Raw genomic sequence first — 22,163 nt, 5'->3', positions numbered from 1 at the left:
CCTCTGTTAAGAAGGTGGAAGAAAATGTATAATATTGGTAGATGTACCAGATAAGATAAATGAATTAAAGCAGTGATTACAGAAAGTAATTATCTTTTTTGTAAGAGGGGTTGTACATTTAGTTCCCCTTCAGACTCCTTCTAAACACAGTTGACTTAAATTTTACAGGCTCTGAAACCACTGTAACTAATGTATGGGACTAGGGATTGCTGCATCTAAATTCAATTACTAAGAATTCTGTAAAATAACAAGTCATCTCTAAAAATTAATCCTTTTTTTTTCTTTAAAAACTGTAGGCTTTAGTTGTATCTAAACAAGTTTATTAGGTGAGAATCTGTTAAGTATGGAACTTTTACATTTTAGTACCATGTCCCTTTAGAATAACTAGCAAAGCAGCATCAATTGTAATGCTGTTTGTGGAGAGAATTTTTTTCAGGCTATTAATTCCTTTTAATATATGTTACCTTTGGCAGACTGTTTGAACTGTTTGTACAGTTTGTATATATAATGTATCAGATTAAATTCTTTTGAAGGCACTTGGGTTACAACAGTTACAGTTATACCAAAGTGGTGTTTAGAGAAAACACAGATATGCATTGAAATAGACTTTTTACTATACTAGGCTTTCAAAACAGGGGCAAGTAATTAGTCTCCACTGCACTAGGGGAGGACAAGCAGTTATAGAGTGTGTTGTTGCTGCTGGTTATATAGCAAGTTTTACTTGGAATACTGACTTTAATTAAAATATCCTGCCCTCGTTACACCAAGTATGTGTATTTTTGGTTGCAAGAAACCGATAGCTCTTCGAAAATAAAGACCTTATGAAAGTTGTGGATCATCTTCTCCAATGCTGTTTTTTACAAAAAAGATATCACATTCATGATCTCTTGAAATTCTTTTTTCTATTAATATAAGAAAGCCATTTAGAGTTTAAATAGTTAGAATATATTAGTCCTTTTCTTTTATACAGCATATATCACAAAAATAAAAATCTGCATGGTGATTTAGTGTGTAGCATGTGAGTGAGTCATCAGATACATTTGCCACTCCTCAATTCAATACTGCCTACCCCTCAACCTCCCCCCCAGGAAAAAAAATCATAATACTTAAACTTCTGTTTGGTTGCTTGTAAAAGTGGGGCTTAATTATACTTGTGAACAGTGTATCTTGACAATTAATGACTAAAACCAGTCCTCATTATATTTTATTGTACTTAAAACAATGTTTGTTAGGTTGGAATTTGGCCAGTAGGGGTTCTTCGTAAAGTCTGGCTGATGTGTTTCTCTTGATGTAACAGTACATCAACTTATTATTTCAGGGCATTGAGTCATGCTGTAAGTCATGCTGTAGTTAGGTGCTCTGGTCAGTCTGTCTTGACCTTGTTTTACACTTTGGTTCATATCACTGTCATGGTTGTTAATAAACTGAGCTTTATCATACTTTGATATCAGAAAAGGGTGGCATATTATCTCAGTATGTATGATCTACTTTAATGTTACTTACTAATTTTTTTCAAGAAAATAGTTATGTTGAAAAAAAAACATTTTCAGGCTTATTTAAGATAGCCTGACTTTAAATGGCTGTTTTGCTGCAGCAGAGATGATATTCAGCTGTCCACTGCCTTAGAATAGTATGGGCATCACTGTAATTAGATAATGAATGCAATACTTAGAGTGGTTTCCCATCTTGTATTTATCAGTTTTATGATAAAGGAGTATGTTTTGGGTATTGTCAGCATTCTCTGTCTCAGCTTCCATAAATCCCACAATAGTTGGATGGGCTTCCTTGAGCTATGTGAGGCCTTCTATATGTTCTAGCTAGGAGAATGTCGTGTAGTAACCAGCTCTAAATCAGAATTTTGTTTTGTTTTGTTTCTCCTTTTGCCTGCTCTTGTCTTTACTGTGGCTTGCTACTGTGGTGTAACTGTCTGAAAAATGCAAGCTCTTCTTTCTGCGTAAAAGCAAGTAAAAAGAGAAATAAAAATTCTTTGTTTTTTGAGCTAGACAGTCAGTGGTTTGTTTGCCTAAAGGAAATAGGCAAAAGATGGGAAATAATGTATTTATACTGTACTCTGAAGTCTTTGGTGGGCTCTGAGTAACTGAATGCTTGTGCCCAAACCAACTCCCTATTGACCCCTTATTAATAGATGAACTGTGCACAACAATATTCAATATATATTGATTTATGTATACTTGAAAGGGACTTGTAATAGATTTTAAGGAAGAGAAGAAATCTGATGGCCATATTTTGACATTAATTCATATAGCATGTTTTACTTCTGAAGAATCACATTTTAAAATGGCATCTATTTGCAATTTTTTCAAAAGGATAATATTCAAACATCAGAAGCTTTTAAAAGGGAAAATAATGAATTGAAGAAGAAGCATGATGAGGTTGCTTCAAAAGTTCTCCAGCTTGAAGAAGATATCATGACGGTTACTCAGAAAGCCATTGCAAAAGAAACGGAGTTAGACAGGTATTGGTCCTTACCTTCCTTAATTTTCTTTTTTTCCCCAAAAGTTTTTTTGTTTTTAGACTAACAGTTTTTATTATATGCATGGATTTTCTGTTTTAATAGTTCTGTACCATTAATTTTTCAATGTTTTAGTCTGAAGGACAAACTGAAGAAAGTGCTGCTTGAGAAGGAGCAACTTGAATGTGTGTTAAAGACAGAAAAGGATGAAAAAGAACTTTATAAGGTAACTTTATTACTTGTACCTGTATACACTAGAATGAAGTGGTTTGAAATAAAGGTAATAATGTTTTATGGAGAAGTCTAATAAATTTGTTAAGGAAAAAAGGAAATGGGTAACTTCTGTGTATATATCTTTAAGATAGTTATAGATGTTCTCATATAAAAATGCATGAGGAAAACAGCATCTGAATTCAACCATGGTATAAAAAGGTCTCTAAGAAGGAGAATGAATCACCAATTTGTTAAAATTCAGACATAGTAACAAAAAATAATAGATTCTAGTGAGAAAATTCTTTAGTTACACAATGCATCACCCAGTAGCTGTTCATTTTTAACACACTTTTTCATAACTAAATACTTCTTAGTCATTTAAATTCTCTCTGCAGACTTTGTTTTCTTAATCCCTCTTCTTGAGCCTTATGTGTAACACTGAGAAGATTTAGTAGGTTCTCTATTGCATTGGTTTTTACTAGCATGGCTGATTTCTCTTGCTGGTATTGAGAGACATCCATATGTAGAATAAAATACATTGCCACCCTCCCTCCCCCCAAAGCAGAAAAAACTTTATATGCTAAAATAATGACATCTTTAGGTTGTATGAAATAGATCAAGTGTATTTAAAATATGATTTCTGTTCCTGGATTATAAAATCTCAAAGCCTCTTTTACAAGCATGGAATTCCTTTGTAAATAACACAGATCTTCTGGTCTGTGTGTGCAGGAGCTATTTTGCATTATTGTGAGCAGAGTTGTTAAAAGTAGTTTGCTGTCATTGAAAATGAATATTCCTGATGTAGACTTGTTTGCTTAGATGGCTGTGGGCAGTTACTACTAGAAGTTTAATTTCTCTTTGCTTGTCCTTAGTTTCCCAGCATTTGTGGAGAGATGAGTGAGTCCTGAATAACTTAATTTGATGTGGGGAGAAATTAGGGCTTTAACTTCTAGCTGTAGAGTGGAGCTGTTGTTAGGTGACCATACTGAAAGAATTCCAGCCAGAAAGTTTGACCTGGAGGACAGTGATAATATCAAATGTTTAATTTTTCTCTTTACCAGTTCTAATCAGTCTCAAGGTAGAATAAATTAGAATTCAGTGAGCACATAAATAGGTGCACAGTAGTTCTCCTAACGTGGAAGAAGTTTGACATGTTTTAGCATCATTGCAGATACACTTGAAGAATACAGAAATAGAAAACACCAAACTAGTAAAAGAAATCCAGACGTTTAAGAATTTGGATGCAAACAAAGAAAACATGATATCATATTATAAACAGGAGGTTGGCAGATTACAGCTATTAATAGCTGAAAAAGAAAATATGAAGAAAGCTTTTTTGCACTCCTCATCAAACAAGGTAAGCAGTACTAAATGTAATTGGCCTGATATGAATAAACATATCTAATGTTATATGTGCTTTACAAGAGAAAAGAAGAAGTTGAAGAAATCACCAGGGTATAGGCTAAGAGACATGAGGATTATGATCTCTGTAGATGCAGAAAATGGCGAAAAGACTCAAATCTGTTCTAGTTTTGCACCTTTTGAGCTTGTTGAGGTCTCACATGATGAACTGAAATTAACTGTGTGTGAAAAGGTAATTTTTGAGTTCAGTAAAAGCAGTGTGCTCTTGTATTGCTTTTAGTTTCATGAAAAAGGAAAGGAGATTGAGGAAAAAGTTTGTAATGTAGCTGTGTTGAAACTGTAGAGGGTGATGGAGAAGAAAAGAGGAGACATGGAATGATTGCTGAAGGACTTGTTGGGTGAAATGTTACTGTCAAGCTGCAGTGCTGAGTGAGAATTCTGCAGTGACAGTAGGGTTTCAACGGAAGGGGTGCCTTACTCTGCCCTGTGGCAGCACTGTGCTTAGCAAGCAGTGTGGTGTAACAGAGAGTGAAATTGCTGAAGAACTCACATTTATGCTGTTCATGGTCCACGTGGGGTTACTTCAGGCTAGTTCTAGTTAGGTGCTGTGGATGCCTGTATTGGGTTTCTGTAGGTTTGGTAGTGGAGTGGCTTCTGTGAGAAGCTGCCAGTGAGAGCCAATACCAGCCAATGCCTGCAGGCTCCAAGATGGATCCATCACTGTCCAAGGCTGAGCCCGTGTGTGAAGATGGTAGCACCTCTGGGATAACAAATTAAAGGAGAGTAGGGGAGAGGAGGAAACTGTGTGAGAGGAATTGCAGCTGAAGAGAAGAGGGAGAACATGAGAGAAAGAACTCTGCAGGCATCAGGGGCAGTGAAGGAGGGAAAAAGTTCCAGGTACTGGAGCAGGGATTCCTGTGCAGTCCGTGATGAAGACCCTGGTGCCTCCTGCAGCCTGTGGAGGACCCCATGCTGGAGAAGATGGATGTGCTTGTGGGAAGCCTGCACTGAAGCAGGTTTGCTGGCAGGACCTGTGACCCCACAGGGGACCTGTGCTGGAGCTGTTTGTTCCTGAAGGACTGCAGCCCCATGGATGGGATCCTACACTGGAACAGTTCATGCAGAACTGGAGCCTGTGGGAAGGATGTGTGTTGAAGTTTGTAGAGGAGTGTCTCCCACGGGAGGGACCCCACACTGGTGCAGAGGAAGAGTGTGAGGAGTTCTCCCCCTGAGGAGGAAGGAGCAGAAAAGGCAACGTGTGATATGAACTGACTGCAGCCTCCATTCCCCATCCTGGCTGTGCTGCTGGAGGAAAGGAGATAGAGAATTTGGGAGTGAAGTTGAATCTGAAAAGAGGAGTTGGGGTCTGGATGTGTTAAGATTTGGTTTTATTTCTCATTGTCCTGTTCTTTTTTGACTGGTAATAAATTAGATTAATTTTCCACCCAGGTTGAGTCTGTTTTTGCCCATGGCAGTAATTGCTGAGTGATCTCTCCCTGTCCTCATCACAACCCACAAGCCTTTTGTTATATTCTCCCCCTTGTCCAGCTGAGGAGGGGAATTGTGGAGTGGCTTTGGTGGGCACCTGGCATCCAGCCAGGGTAAACCCACAATAGAGTAACCATTAGGTGTTTCTGCTTGATGTACATCATCCTGATCCATTTCATCCAAAAGGAATGCAGTTTCTGTGCCCTGAGATTGTTCTGTGATCTGCAGTGTGATAGGCAATAGTGAAATTGACTGGGAGTTTAGCTTCACAAATGTGCTCTTGATCCAAATTAGAGTCGCACTTTAGACATAGCCTTTGAGGCCAGCATGGAAAAGTCAGATTATGCAGGCATCTTTCTTGTGCATCTTGCCAATCTTCTTACAGAAAAGCAACTTGGATCTAAAAGACTAGAATTTGTTTTAAAGTAAGATGAGTTATGAAAATAATATTTAAGTGGAAAAGTAGTGCTGTTGAGAAGGGACATAGAGTTTCAAAAGGGCATCTTGTCTTGCTTTGAGTTACATCTTATTTTAGTCTCTTTTCTGCTGTTTTGTTTCTGAACATGTTAAATTTTGAAGGGAGTGCATATGTGTCAGTCCTGTAGCAACCAAACGTTTATGTCATTTATTCATCTTAAAGTGCTTTTGATGTTTCTGGTGGGATCATTAATAGTTTTATCTCACCTTGTGAAACCTGAAATATTTGCTGAAATATGTTACCAATGTATCATGTGCTGTAAAAATAGCTAGGAGACAGGACTTCAGAGCATTTGCTTGTCCATCCATCTTCATAAATGGTTACAAAATGCAGTAGTATTCCTCTGGACTTAAATGATATTAGAAAAATTAACAAATAATGGACTAGAGATAGCTGAATTTATGTCTGAACTCAAGAATAAGAAATGGTTATGCCATCAGGGAGCCCAGAGGCAGTGACTATTTTATACAGTAGCTTCTTTTTTTAAAAAAGAAACACTTAAATTATTTTTTCTAATCCTGGCCTTCTCTGAAGAGTGAGGGGCTGATAGTTCAGCTTGGTCAGTTGGCTCTTGGGTTGCCCTGTATGCTTAGTGCTACATGCTGCAGCTTGCTCTTCATCACTATTTGTTCTCTCTTCTCTCTGGAAAGCTTGTTGTGCAAGAGCTTGGGAAACAGAGCTGTGAGAAAAACATCCCAAAGCTGCTTTACAGTTTTACATTAACCAATTGTAGGCACTGTAAAACCTCTTGCTCTGTTGCTACCTTCAGTGTGTTTCTGTGGGATGAACATTGCTTTTGATGCTGAAGTTCTACAGTGATAAGAACAGAGATGTAGAAAACAGAATTTTTCTGGTCCTTCGTTTAAAACTGAAGCTGAAATTCCAACAAAACTCCAGAACTGAAACTTTTATATTGTAGTGAAATAAATTTGCACATCATTGCTGGCAAGGATGACAAGTGGAGAAAATAGTACTTGTATACTGACTTCTTGATTTAGTAGTTTTGCTAAAGCCACCAGGAAAATCTGTTTTTTCTTTCAGGTGTTTCTAATCCCTATACCAACCTTTATTTAAGCTTTGAATTAAAAAAATGATGAATTCTCTTCCATCTCTTCTCTTTCCTAGGATGAGGCAATTATTTTGAAAGAGCAGCTTCGGAAAGCTGAGGATCAGATTCAGGCTAGCAAACAAGAAGCTGTTCTAATGTCAAAAGAGCTGAGTGATGCAGTAAATGTGCGGGATAAGACAATGGCAGATCTTCACAGTGCACGTCTGGAAAATGAAAAATTCAAAAACCAGCTTGCTGAAGCTTTAGCTGAACTCAAAAATATCACAGCTTTGAGAAATGAGCAGGTAAATTGTCAGTATTTAGTATTGAAGTTTATCTGTATTTATAAAATCTTTCCTGAAGCTTTACTGAAGATGGGGAATAAAATAGGTTTCTGGATGATTAGTGCAAGTAATTACCAAATTCTCTTTCAGCATTCAATATAGTACCTTAAATCAAGTGCATTTTAGCTGATTTAGAAGTTTGGTCAGAAAGGAGGTTTCTGCTGTTACTCACACCTACATTATTTTTGTAGAATAATGCTATATTTATCTATGTTATTTTATTTTATTTATATGAGTCCTCTCACTGTCTTAATTCTGTTAAGTGAGCCACAGTAGCATTAAAAAATCCATTCAAATTAGAAAATGTATTGGTAAAAACTTGGGTTGTTTTATAGTATTCTTTTCTCATTGATAGATTCTCTGAATTCTTATGACTCCTTCCAATATTTGTGTGATCAAAGTTAATTTGCTTTCAGTACTTATAAGTATAAAAATATTAGTATAATGGAAACTGTCTTGACTTCAGACTTGGATAAAAGAGTCTTGAATAAAAATATAGTAAGCTATATATGTTACATGTTTCAGTATTTTGATTAAAGTGAGCTCTATGAAGGATCTTCAGTGACTGCAGCTGTATGGCATTTATTTGCTACCAGGATTACTGTAATGGTATAACTGTTCAAAGAAAATACATTGAGCTGAACACAAAATAGTACTGTAATATTACAACACTTAATAGAATTATTGTATTTAAAATGTCAAAGAATGGCATGATTTTTTTCCTAAGAGTCTCAGTTGTATACAGTGTGTTTTGAAAAGTATCATGAAGGAAGTAGCAAATATCTGAATGCCACAAGTTACCAGAAAATACCTGAGCATAGCCTGTGTGTAGTTGTCAGATGTGATTTGTGTAGCTTGTATATCAGTATTGTGGCTCAATGGAACCACTCCCAGGTGGAGTGGAAATCTAGTGAGTATGAAGGAATAGTTGTGGGCTTTGCACTTTTGTGGCTGTACTTGTCTGTGGGATAGCTAGAACAACCCCTGGAAGGTGTTCAGGCCTATACATTCAGACTTTAGATATACATTAATGAGCCCATACTGGTATTACACCAGTACCTGTTTATGTCCCTCAGTGTGTCCTGCTTGGAATGAAGTTCAGGACATACTCTGCCTTTCTCTGTGCTCTACTGCTTGTGCTATTCCTTGCTTTCCCACAAAGAAAATAGGAGCTTCAGTACTTAGATGGAGCATTATGCTTTTTTTAATTAAAAAAAGGCATTTTGGGAAATAGTGGTGTTTGAACAAAAGGAGGAATAGTTTCTATTTTTTTATTTTTTTATTTTAAGGAAGCTTCAAACGCAGTGGAGCAGGAACTGCGCAGAGAAGTTGAGGATCTGAAGCTTCGCCTACAAATGGCTGCTGACCATTACAAGGAAAAGTTCAAAGAATGTCAAAAACTTCAAAAACAAGTAAACAAGTTTACAGAACAGGCAGTAAGTAGAATGGGATAAATTGCACTTGCTTTTTTGGTAACATTTCAACAATTTAATTTCCTTCTGTGAAAACGAATGCTTTTAAAAAAGGATTAAAATGTCTGGTAAGCAATGACTCTTTACCATTTTCTTACCATTACTTCTATGATTCTCTTTAGGTAGTTGTCCAAACCAAGCGTAGAATTTATAGTAGCTGGTATAGAAGCCTAGTAGAGCTTGGATGAACCTATAAGCATTACAGTGTTCAAGGAAGAATTTTGAAACTGAAGCTGGGAAAATCTGTAATTACTGCCTCTATCCAATACCACCACAAAAAAGCCCAACAAAAAACCTGAAGCCCAAAAGTGGGGGAAATAGTAGAACTTGAAGTAGGATTTAAAAGCCAAGTAGGGAAAAATTCTTCACAACACAGTATGGAGTTGTATTCCATATGTATTTTGTTACCACTCTTCCAAGATCTGTTTCATAAATAAATGAATCTTTTCAATGATGATACAAGTCATAGGCAACCTAGCAACTGAACCTGTCAGTAAATTTCAAACAGATTTGAGAATAGAGTTCTTCAGATTTTTGTATAAATTAGAGTTGGAGAGCAGCTCAAGCAGGGAAGAGGCCTGTGCAATGGCAAGATATGCAAATATGAATTCTTAAGAAAACCAGACTTAAGTATTTTTTATCCACAGAACATTGCATAAAAGAGCCATCTTCTCATCCAGAAGGTCAATGGTGAATGAGGTGTCATATCAGAGCATCTATGGCTTTTCCTTAAAAACCTTCCTTATCTTTGGCAAATGTTGTACATCTTACAGCAAAAACCCGATTTCATTGCTTTCGCTCTAGAAGTCCAGCAGACATTCCTGATACAGACTGTTTTATTAATAGAATATTAGATTTAAGTTAATGATTTTAAGTGTAACTGATTCTCTAGAAAAGGAGATTTTTCCAGTAATTTGCTTAGAAATTACTCTTTCTGGGAAAAAAAGACTGTCATCAAGATGATAAAAATCATAGTTTGAAGCAATTTCAGTCTTAGTAGAACTAAATTTTTTTGTATATATATATATTATTACCTGCTGTTTTAATGAGCAGTTCTGTCTAATTTTGGAGCAAATTATACATTTTGCAAGATACATTACTTTGTGCTTTGGCTTTCATTTAATCAAATACCAAAACAAAATTTCTTTTCACAAAGAAAACTGCAGGGCATCAACAGAAACTGACAGATGCATCTAACACTGAGACAGCTACTGCCGTCCTTACAGAGAAAAAGTTGTCTGCATCTCCAGGTATCAACAGCTTAAATTTTGTCTGTCTTTATAAGCCTGAAAGTGTTTTCTATGTGAAGTAGTCACTTATAGTATTAGTGGTATAAAGTAGGTGGACTTGTTGTGTTTAATTAAAGCATTAATTAGAGTTGTGAAAAGAGCTAAATATTTTGTCTCTTACTAAGTGGTAACATTTGAAATAAGTTCATATATCAGTTTAGTTGCTGCTTATTAATGCCAGTACAACTGAAATAGTGAATTTCTGCTTCGTAGTTAACAGAGATGGCTTTGATTTTTCCAAGCTAAGAAACAGTTTATTAAAAAAAAAATCTTACTCAGATGTTCAGTTTGAGTATAATAGCACAGTAATTTTGCAGATATGTTGTTATGACTATCCACTGTAGCATTCTACTATAAAATCAATCAAAACAGTATTCTAAAACTTCAGTATGTAGTAAGTTAAAATTTAGGAAGAAATCCTTCACAATGGGGCTGGTGAGGCATTAGAACAGGCTTCTCAAAGGAGTTAGGAATGTCCCATCCCCTGGGGTGTTTAGGGCCAGGTTGGACAGGGTTCTGAGCAGCCTGGTGTAGTGGAAGGTGTCCCTGTCCATGGCAGGGGAATTGGAGATAGAGGATCTTTAAGTTCCCTTCCTGCCCAAACCATTCTGTGATTTTGTCATTCAGTTTAAGTTGATAAATGCCAAACAATGCTGATTAGGTTTTTTTTGTTATTTTATAAATGACAGATACTTGCTGATTTGATCTGTAAAGACCAAAGGCTGTCATTTCTATCAGTTCCCTCCTGTCTAAAATAAATTTAAGCGTTTCTTAAAACATACAATCCCAGCAAACTCAGTGGTAGTGTGTGGTGAAGTAGTTTGCTGAGGTACTTCCATGTTTTTATGTAAGAATAGAGTATTTAGAACGATAGCATACATATTCTGGTGTTCACCTTGTTTTCTTTCTTGGGAGAGTACTACATATGTGTGCAGTTATGCTGATCTTCTCTCAGAGTGAGAGAGCTGAACACAGACCTGCCAGTACAGTTGCTGATCATACATAGCACATAATGCTGATTGTCTCTGGTTTGGATAACATGGAGCACTTTGTTTTTGATGCACTCTCAAATCTGGGCTGTCATCTCTCTTATGCAAACTTTGTGGAACAAAAAAAATCAATGTTCTTGTGTTTTTTTTCTTCAATGTTCACAGTTAGCCCAATTTCATCTGACATAGTTTTGGAATCCGTGGTAAAGGAACAAGTGCGTGAAATGAATAAAGAGATTTCTGAGAAAACAGAGAAGTATAAGAAATACAAGCAAATGTTGGCAGTAAGTAAACGGCTGCTTTGGAAAGCTGAACAAAAAGTAGCTGTAGGTGCTAAGCCTTAAAAATCACAAGGCCTACCCAGCTGAGCTGCCTTCCTTGTTTGTGTGATACACCGTGATTACGGTGTTAAGAAATTTTAACATAAGGAAACACATTTTTGTTCAGCCAGCTCTTGACTATGTATGGTTTTAGAGGGTCCAGAGAAGGAAAACCAGCAGTAAAACAAATGTCAACATACATAAGGTCTTAAATACTTTCTGTTCTTACATTAAGTGTAATTGCTTTTATAAATCAAATACAGCAGGTTGCTGTAAGCCATCTTACACTTGTCTGGAACAAGTGTGGCAGTGTTGATCTGATACTCTGTCCAAAGCAAAGGAACTTTTCCCTATTTGCCTGTCATGGCTTTTACAGTATTTTCACACCTGAATGGGTGCTGCCAACTACCTTGGGCTCAGTCATACATAAAGACATTTATTTGGTTGTCTCAACCAAAGTTGGCACTTGATTTTCATTTAACCAGTTTGGATGTGTGTATGATGATGGAGTATTGTGTCAATGAAAAGTTGAGAACAGTTTAAGAAAGTCTTTCTGAGTGTTGTCTTATCTGTCTTCATTTTATTTCTTTTATCTATCACAATGATATTATTCTATTTTAGTAAGTTTTCCAGGATGTAATAACTGTCCTGTAATTCTGCTCATGACCCTGTCCATGGCATTGTCCATGCATTGGCTTCTGCTGGCTATTTATTCCATAGTGATTTTTGAAGAAAGCTTTGCCTTTGACCTTCTGGAAGAAAAGTACTTAGGTTGTAAAAGTAATTTGGGAAAGGTTTTTGTGTTGAAGTGAGGTACTTGAAAGAATAATCATGGTTAGTAGTATTTTGGTACAAAGAAACTTGAAACTGTGAAATTAATGAGGAATATCAGCTTGTTGAAAACTAAAGGAAAGAAATGCCTGTTGAACATGATTTATGCAGTGTTCTGTGGTCTTGACCATTTCAGAGTCTGGAGTCAGGCTTATAGAAGCCATTTGTAAATGGTCTTGTTTTAAAAGGATGGAGTTAACAGAGTGACATTTTTGGGGGTGGGAGGGAAAAATCTCTTAAGACTGTAAATATTTCATGCCATGGTATAATCTACTTTAGGATGAGAAGATGAAATGCAGTGTTTATGCTGATGAATTAGCTAAACTGGAGCTGAAGTGGAAAGAACAAGTGAAAATCAACGAGGGTATAAAATTACAGCTGGCAGCAATGGAGGATCAGTATAAAGTAAGTTACAGGTTTTGTTTATGACAATGAATGGTTACCTCTTCTTAACATGGCTGCTTATTTCTGATAGTTCAAGTAATGAAGAGCTTTAATAAGGAAAGCACACTGAATACATTTTGGCTGTAATTACATATTCTGCTCTTGAAGAAACAATTAAGTCTTGTAATTCTTCTTTTAAAATAAGAGAGGTTTGCTAAGATCTACTACCAGCTGGCCATCAGTCTTTTAATACTGTGGGTTTAGACAACCCCCTAAATGACATAGTCTTGTACTATGGGATAAAAAGGGCAGGGGATTTCTGATTTCCTGCTGCTTACTGTAATACTAAGGAAGATTGATTGGTGTGTTTGTCTAAAATCTTCATATTCTATATTAGATTACTAGTGCAGTAATGTCTAATGCATTTTATCTGAAGTCAGTAGAGAGAGAGGAGTGATCCATTGTTCTTAAAATCATGCAAGAATTTAATTTGGAGAACCTCAGCTATAGTCTTGGTAGAGTGAAGTTACACATTCACCAGAAAGTCAAGCATAATGAGCAGCTTTAGCTTACAAGGGGCTTAATCTTTGAGGTTATGTGATAGCAATGCTGATTCTGAATTTGCTTTTTAGATCAGTAGGGATGAGATAAGAGCAATAAATGTTCATGGCACCATCTTTTCTGCTGGTTCTCAGTCTAATGGTGATAATGCAGCTGATTCTGTTGCCTGCTTTTGCCCATTGTGTTGAAAAATGGTTAAACTGAACTGTGACTGCATTGGTTCTACTAGGAATCCCTTTTTATTAGTAATTACAGCATTTTTTCTTTATAAAATGCCAAATTACTCTACAGTTTACTTCAGTACTCCACAGGCCATCTTTTTTCTACACTTTCCAAAGCTCCAATTTCCATTTTATAAAATGCATGACTCTTTGCAGTTTTTTTTTATTAATTAGCAGTGATCAGTTGCCATGCACAGTTTAATGTGAAGTAAATTTAACTTCTCAATAAATAATTGGTTCTATGATTGAAAGCATTTTGAATGCAATTTAAAAATTGCTATAATTCCAGAGGGTGAGGGTGGTAGAGAAAAAGGTGTGCTTTTCTTCCCAGTCAGGAGGTTTTGCTCTGTTGACCTAAACTAGGAAAAGGAATTTCAGAATTGAAAAGAATTGATAAGCAGTTATGCTAAGCATTGAGCTTAGATTCTAGAAAAACAGGAGAAGAGGCAGTCTCTAAAGGAACCAGAATACAAATCAAATAGTTCTTTGTAGTGAGAGATTATTTAAATCATCATTTTGAAGCCAGGAAGAATTGTGTAATGTGTCAATTGCACCTCCTCCCAGAGCATCCAACAGAGACACAAGGTATATATTAGTGAAACAAATTTAGTGTCTTTGAGACAGGAGTAGCTTTTGGATCTCTCAGGTTCTATGGTGGGACATATGAGCTGCCAAGAGATTTCTTCAGAAATGATGAGAGGAGGCTTGCAAACCTTCAGCTGTGTCTGGACCATGGTGCCACTCCTGCCATTGGTAGCACTGATACTACTCCTTGTTTTTAACATAATTTTGTCATTCCTCAACTGTTCACTGAAAACTTGCAAGAAAAGGCTACTGATGAACTGCTGTTATCCAGCAGATAAAACTTTGAGAGAATTGCTGGGTTGGATTCATAGTAACACTATATATTGCATTTAACTCTAGCAGACAAAACTGTTTTCATCTGATAGATTAACTTATTCAGGGAACTTTGTTTTCATGATGTAACACGTGGGGAAATAGTTTCCATTCACTAATACAGGAATCTTAATCTTCTTTTCATATAGATTCAGCTGGCAGAAAAAGAGAGACGAATAAAGGAACTGGCATCACAGTTGGAACTCTTTACCAGTGAGAAGGTATTGTCACACTTTCTGAAATATTAATGCTAATGAAGAAGTACCTCTGAGGTATTGTATGGCAATTAATCAAAGGCAAATTTTACTGAAAAGTGAAATAATAAAATGTCTTTATTACATTCAGATAGTATTACATGGTATTGTGCAAAGTTGGGCTTTCTCTTTGAAACTTTGATTACTTTGCAATTCCAGTGTGAAGAGATACTTAGTAAAAATAGGCATTTTAGTTCTGATAAACTGAAACAAAACTAAACTTTCAGATTAAGCTAGTTAATTTTTCGTATGATTCTAGATTGTCAAGTAGTTGGTATTTAATTTATCTTCTTTTTAAGCCAAGGATATAATTTTTAATAGATCTCTCATATTTTTCTAGTTCAAAAGAAATCAAATTCAAGTTTGAGTTTTGGTGCAGCTGGTTTAGGTGGAGGAAGTAGTTTTAAACACCACACATGAGAACAACAACTGTAATAATAATCATAATGTATTAAGCTTATAAAAGCTTGGAACTTTGTCTATCACATTTATAAATATTTACATTACCAAGAAGAATCAAAGTGCCTAGCTAGACTCGACCCACGATTTAAAAGGTTAAGCATGGGGTAGTAGTAAACAGCATTTCAATTTATACTCATTATCAGTGTTTGTTTATAAATGTCACCAAGCATAGCTTTCTAAAAATGTTCATTTGCTGTCTCTTTAAATCTATAAAATTATTTTGTTTCTGTTTTATTTACGTACTTAGCCTTTGATTTTTTTTTTTTTTTTTAATTAGTCTCTACCCTAGCTATCCAACTTCTGGTTAAAGTTGTTTTTTCACCACCTTTTTACAGTCTTGTTGATCTACTTTCTGTTTTAATTGTATGTAATGCTAAAATTAAAGTACTAATGCTACTGCCTCTCATTTTAAACTGCTACTATATTGTAGAAGAAATTGGTTTTAAAAAGTAAAATCTTGATTTCATTGCTAATTAATTGTTCCTGCTTTGTATTTAGTAAAGATTAATTAGATTTTACACACTCACTAAAACATGCAATCTGGCTATTTAATCTTACCTGTTTTAATCATGTTCCTTTTAGTTTATAAATCTAAATTAACACTGGCATAGCTTTTAATTGTATCTAGAGGAGGGATGCCCTCCATTATATGAGGTCTTTTTGCATTTGAGTAGTGTTTTGTCTTCAGAGTAGTTACTGATACATGTTTTTTGCATTTTTTTGTTCAAGAGGTTGATCTGAAGTTCTCCTGTTTGCAAGAAAAACATTTTTAAGTGGTTCCTTTTATAAAAAGACTTTTGATTCCTATGGAGTTGAACTGGTCATTGAAGCTTTGGTTTTAAGTTTCAATTTAAAGTCTTTTGGGGAAAAGGCACACTTCAGTCTTTGAGGGTTTTATTAACATCACATCAGCACATATTAAACATGAACACACAGAACCCAGAAGAAAATACTAATCAGAAAGAGCTTTACTGGAGATCATGTCTCCCTTAGTAGTCTCTATTTTTTAATTATTGTTTTCATATTTATATCTCAGTTTTTTGCTTGGTTCTGAATTTAAATGGCATATTCCTTTTGATATTTATGGCATATTGCACTCTACTCCTTAATCCACTTTGTTGAATGAAAGGATGAGAAAGATTTTTATTGGGATAAATTACAGCTGATGCATTGACCACACTGAAGTCACTTTAATTAGTGTCTTTTAAGATGTATACTGGATCAGAATTTTAATGGTTTCTAAGTTACAAAAATCCTTTATAGTTCATAATTACTATCATATGTATGGTTTACATGCAGGAACCTAGAATTTTAAGTATATTAATTTTTTGAAGAATTCTGTTCGAACATTTCTGAAAGAATTATCTGATAAAAATACTTCTGTGAAATATCAGAAGGGATCCAGTGCAATGTACTTAATAGTTCACTGAATGTCTGCCACTCATGAATTCATATGGAATTATGTCAAGTATGTACAAAGATGTGCTCCACATACTAAAATGCTACATTTTTGAATGATATGGCATGATATGAAAAAAAAAAAATTTCTTTTTAATTGTAACTTTTAAAAGCTTTTCTCACTGAATATTATCTTTAGTTGTTATTGTTAATCTACCCATTTTACTGATTTAGCTAATTTTTCTTCATTGTTAAAGGATGCAGTGGCATTTCTGTTCATGTAATTAGAACTAACTGACAACAGTATTTCTTTAAAATATGTTTTTTGTATTTTCTTTTCTTCATTGGTTATTTTTGGTATTTGTGGTATACTTGGCATAAGACCAAAATGAAAAGACTGTAGGAAGGTTAGCAGATTTTTTCTTTTAAAAACATATTTCATAAACATTTCAAATTTTGCTAGGACTCCATAGGTTAATTACATTTTGAACTTTGCATTATTTAGGAGCTTGGCAGGACACCAGGAGATCAAGCTGGAAGGATGATGGAAGGACAGATTTCACAGCAGACATTACATTTTCGCAACCCATATTCAGAGGAGAACGGACCAGTTCCTGCAGTGCCAAGTAGACTACCAGTATTGCAATATGGAAACCCTTATGCAATTCAGGAAAGAAGAGGTAAATACATTTCACACCCCCCCCAATACAATTTCTTCCTTGCTGTTTCAAAAGCAATGCCTCATTTAATGCAGGTTAAGTACCAAGTCTTCAGACTGGTTTACAGAGCCTTTACTGACTGATGAACATCAGTAAAGGGCCTTTATTTTATGATGGGAATCAGAAAGGTAAACAAAGTTGTAAACACCTTTGGAAGAAGTTGATTCTCTCCTATTGTTTTATATTATGTAAACCAAAAATGTGTTCAACTCTTGATTTTTAAAGGTGAGGTAACATGTCTATAATCACAAAATACAGTCTACTGAACAAAGATGTCATAATTAATTTTTCTTCAGATGGAGCAGATGGTGCTTTTAATCCTGATGAGATCCAAAGACCACCTGTTAGAAGTTCCTTTTGGGAGTTGGATGATGTAGTGTGCAGCCAGCCTTCACGCAATCTGAGTCGCCCTGATGGTTTGGAAGATCCTGAGGATAGCAATGCAAGTTACCTTTTTTATTATATTTATTTTCCTTGATATATTTACTGATGTGTTACCAAGAGCTTCACATAGGTTTTCCATATCTGATAAGCCAAATTTATTGTTATGTAAATTTGGTTTTTCTTTTCCCTGGAAAATATTTTTACTTGCTGTGAAAGGGAAAACTCTATTGTTTGATAATATTGATATAATATTGTATATTGATAACATACTTGTTCCCCTAATCTCTTGAGTTACTGACAGCTTATTTTGGTACTTGTTCTTATGGACAGTAGCTTCTTAATCTTTAATTACTAAAGTAAAAAAAGTCACATAATCTCAACTCATGATTTTTCTCTGCTGTGTGGTAGAATGAGAGCTCAAAATGTAGCCACATCACCTATTTTATAATAGGAATATAGGAACTAAAGTGGAACAGGACAAGTAAAAACATAAAGGATTCAGATACCAGTATTTTCAGTTAAATGCCGACTGTAAATTGGTGTCCTACTAGATACATTATTCTAATCTGTTAATCTTCTGCTCTGTGTTCTGCAAATCTGCATTTATTAATTTCCATTTTGAATGCTTTTTGCTATTGGACATGTATTTGAAAGAGCTTAATTAACTGTTGCCTAAAGCTGATTAAACTGAGAGATAATTTGCACTTTATTTTTTTTTTTTTTTTAAGACTTTGTATGTTTCAGGTTTCTGGTTAGTTTTTCTTTTTAGCACAGTTAACGTGTACATTCTAGTATAAAACTTGGCTTCTGTAATAAATTGGACTGTATGTCTTCATTTGAGCAGGAACAGACCTATTACTCTTTCTTATTCCAAGTACTCTTGCACCTTCAAAAATATTAAACAAGAAATACCTTTCTGCAAAGTATTGTGCTCTTTGCAAGTACAGTGGTATCATGACCTGTTTCTCATTTAGTCTAGTTTGCCACATTTAATTGCTATTAACCTTTGCAGAAACTGATCAGTGTTCAGACAGGCATGATTTTAGCCCTGGTGCTCAGCACCTATAATGGAGAAAAATGTATTTCTCCCTCCTGCCTTTTGCTCCCAATGTCCATTACTGTGAATAATTAGAGAAACTGTCAGAGCTTTTGCAGCTTGTTCAAGATCTCGAATGTGAGCTTAATGCTGTCCCCACCTTTACTTCACATTTTGCATATTTAATCTGATCATTCTTGACGTAGCTATTACATCTGACAAGCTCTTCTCTTCTTTAGTCATCTGCTGCAGTTTAATTAGCAGGGTGTTCTCTCTCATCTATGTGCTTTGCCCTCTTGCAAACCCAAGAGAAACAGTGCTAGAGTCTTGTGCTCGTTTGCAGACACAGCTTGGATTTTTGTAATGAGATGGAATAAAACAGGCTTAAATAAAGTTCAGCTTGAGAAAAGGTGCCTTTAAATCAAATAACTTGTATCTTTATTTTTTATTTGCAACTGAGAATCAGTTGCTTGTTCCTCACCCAGATAGACTGTATGTATAGTATAGAAATTTTTGTGGAAATCAGACGCTGCAGAAATTTTTCTAGGGAGACTTAGTAATAAGCCAAAGATAAAACAGTTTTGAGGCAGGATGTAAATAAATAACCAGGAAAATCAGGTATCAGGTGATACATCATAAAGAAGAGTCTGTTGTTTGTGCAGAAAAGCCAGCAAATATAAAATGATAAATATGAGGAGATTACCGTTGCTTGGACTGTTTTTTAAAATAAGATCTTTAAGATGTAGATCTCTGCATTTTTTCAACCAACAGAAAGTAGAGTCTTTTGCTGGAGTCCTCCAGAAGAAAAGGACTGATAGGCTTGCTGTTTTGTTTAAAATACTACCATTGTATGGACTTCTGCTGTCCTCCTGTCCACATTCCTATTACTACAAATCATATTAGTTTAAGAAATTAAGGGTGTTGTAGTCACTTCCACCTCTTCATGGCTAAAAAGTGTGTTATCTTAGATAAAGTCGACATGTTCATCATCATAGGTGAACCACTACCAAAACAGCCATGAAGAGGTGGAAGTGACTACAACACTCTTAATTTCCTAAACTAATATAACACAAGTTATTCAAATGCCTCAGAATTTTTGTGCTGTTGTGTTCCAATTTGGTTTCTCCCAAACTTTGTTACTTAGAAGGGAGCATTTCTATGTCTTTGGCTGTCATAAAAGCCATTCAGTTTTGTATGACTGGGAAGATTTTCCAGGATTCTTGTAGCTTTGACTTTTGGAACTCATAGGCCAATTAAACTGTGATTTCTGAGGGATAAACTGGTCTGTGTTAATAGTGCCACCTGAGCATGTGCACAGTGGTGATGTTCTGTGGAGTGGCTGACTTGCCACAAGTTCCTGCTGTCATCTACTCAACATTAACGTTCCATTTGCTCATAATCCTGTTATGTATATATATAATTAAAGTATGTGCTTAAGAAATATAGTCCTGATTACAATTGGCAGCAAGCCCAAAATTACTATCCTGAGACAATTAAACAATGTTTTAGTCATGGTAAATTTGTGGGGAATGGATAATGTAACTCTTGGCAACTGAGTACCAGGTCAGGATATTTTTTCAGGTAACTCCAAAATGGCCTTTCTTCTAGCAAAAACTGCCATAATGCATTATTAGCCTGATCTGACCCTGGCAGCCAATTACTATCTTTTGCATAGGGAGGACATGAAAGGAGCAGTTGGTATCCAGGTGTCTCTTGGGAGAGCAGACTGCTGGCAGAGAGGCCTAGAGGAATGAGTTTGATTTCACTCCTACAGCAGAGCTGAATCACAGAAATAAAATGTATGTGTCCTTCTTCCCAGTGTACCTGCACTGCATGTCAGCTCTGTGTCTGCTCATGTGTTCAAGGCCTAGGATAGGCATTGGTTCCTTACTTCTGCATGTCAAAATGATCTGTAACACTTAGGGATGGGGTTTTGTGCTGTATTACACAGCCTTCTAATTTCTGTTTGACAATCCTGGAACTGCTTACAGTTGTAATTATGAAAGCGGTGCTTGAGACAGAATTAGTTTGTTTCAGTAAAGCTAATTGAGTTGCGCTTACTTCTGACAGTTTCATGTTTGGCTTTCCCTTCTTCCCCTAGTGGCAAATCCCCTTTTTTTTTTTTTTACCATGCTTTAGTGAGTAATACTGTATTTATGATTTACTTAATAATTTGGCAGTTTTTTAAAGAGCCAGAGGTACAGTCCGGTGATAATAGTTAAGTCATTATGCTAAAGACATCCTTTATAATTCATTCAACTAATTATTCAGACTTTGAGTTCAGAGGGCCTGGCACTTGTTCTGCTACAGCCTATGGGTCCATGGTACCAGTGTTTTTTCCTAAGGACCTGAGACAGTGTACCCACTGTGTTACATCTGTTCAGGGCACTGTAGAGCTCTCGGACTAAGAATGTGCAGCTGTGTCCCTGTCCCTGCTCATCAGTCTGGACTGCAAGGAAGGTGGCTTTGGATCTACGTAAAGGGCAGATTAAACTGTTTCTTTCTCAAAATATGGAGTGTGGGCTTTCATCAAAACAACTTGGATGACTCAACCTCGTGATATCAAAGTAAGCTGATGCCTTTGCTTAACATACAGCATAGGCAAGAGCCACTAAGGCACTGTGGCCTGTGGCAGTTGTTGTCATACTCTGTAAAGCAGCTTTGTAAACCACCTCTTTTTGTCTTTTGAGCTGTCAGGGATGGTTCTTTTTCTTAGGGGAGAGTGATGAGTGTTTAAATGCCAGGTTCAAAAGTACATACAACCTTGTTTATAAGAATAAAGAATGGATTTCTGGATGATACTAGGCACTAAGTGGCTGTGAACCAAGATAAGAATCATGTGAACCATGATGATCTGTCTTCCCCCCTTAAAGTGCTCTGTTTTACATGGAACACTTAGGAGTTTTGTCCATCAGAAATGACAGAAATAGGCAGCTGTTGGAGTCCAATACAATGGCACCTTCTCTGTTTTCCAGACATTCCAAGTTACCCCAGGGCGCTGCGTGAGAATTTGTAGTTCTTGGTGACTGCATGGTGTTTACTGTAACTTGTAATGAGAATAGCTGGGAAGTCCTCTCAGACCAAGATAAAGTTCTCATGGTTCCTCTTTGACCATGCCGTGCTTACACAGTAATCTCTGTAAGATCTCGGTGAGGTCAGCTCAACAGAGACATTTGCATTCTTCTTGTGAGGGTTAGGCATCCCAAAAGGTTAGGAACTGATCCCTGTGACTTGGCCAAGAGCAAAAGTACACTGAAGAGACAGACGTTCCATATCGTAACAGGGTAATATCCGTACGTGCTTAGTATTGACATTCTTGTCCAGGGCCTGGGTCAGAAGCTGCTGTAAGGAACACACAGTATGAATTTCACAATTAAGGGAACTGGGCCATGAGAAAGCTGTAGCTGTAGGACATTCCAAAGGCTTTTACATGTGCTTGACTTTTGGTGAAGAGAGTTCTTGCAGGGCAGCTGTGTAGGACAGTGCAGGTATGCCTGTGCAGAGGAAAGCATTGTCCTCTTTTTCAGATGTTTCTCGAAA

The 22,163-nt window shown here is 36.1% G+C and overlaps 1 protein-coding gene across 5 annotated transcripts in view; it reads left to right on the top strand.

The window, feature by feature from the left end:
* Positions 1 to 22,163, top strand: part of TAX1BP1 (Tax1 binding protein 1) — a 54,482-nt gene that overhangs the window by 29,473 nt on the left and 2,846 nt on the right. For 2 of the 5 annotated variants that reach the window (XM_056482693.1, XM_056482691.1), the window contains exons 6-16: positions 2,328 to 2,476; positions 2,609 to 2,699; positions 3,858 to 4,043; positions 7,140 to 7,367; positions 8,696 to 8,842; positions 10,035 to 10,128; positions 11,322 to 11,440; positions 12,587 to 12,712; positions 14,520 to 14,591; positions 16,990 to 17,164; positions 17,500 to 17,645. In XM_056482693.1, the coding sequence (XP_056338668.1) occupies positions 2,328 to 2,476; positions 2,609 to 2,699; positions 3,858 to 4,043; positions 7,140 to 7,367; positions 8,696 to 8,842; positions 10,035 to 10,128; positions 11,322 to 11,440; positions 12,587 to 12,712; positions 14,520 to 14,591; positions 16,990 to 17,164; positions 17,500 to 17,645 (1,533 nt within the window). The remainder of the gene's footprint in view (positions 1 to 2,327; positions 2,477 to 2,608; positions 2,700 to 3,857; positions 4,044 to 7,139; positions 7,368 to 8,695; positions 8,843 to 10,034; positions 10,129 to 11,321; positions 11,441 to 12,586; positions 12,713 to 14,519; positions 14,592 to 16,989; positions 17,165 to 17,499; positions 17,646 to 22,163) is intronic. The other 3 variants (XM_056482694.1, XM_056482695.1, XM_056482696.1) reach the window with 3 other exon arrangements.

Source organism: Oenanthe melanoleuca, chromosome 2, assembly GCF_029582105.1.
Source record: "Oenanthe melanoleuca isolate GR-GAL-2019-014 chromosome 2, OMel1.0, whole genome shotgun sequence".
Taxonomy (NCBI): Eukaryota; Metazoa; Chordata; class Aves; order Passeriformes; family Muscicapidae; genus Oenanthe; species Oenanthe melanoleuca.
Note: the sequence above shows the minus strand (reverse complement) of the source record. Positions and strands in the feature narration are given on the sequence as shown.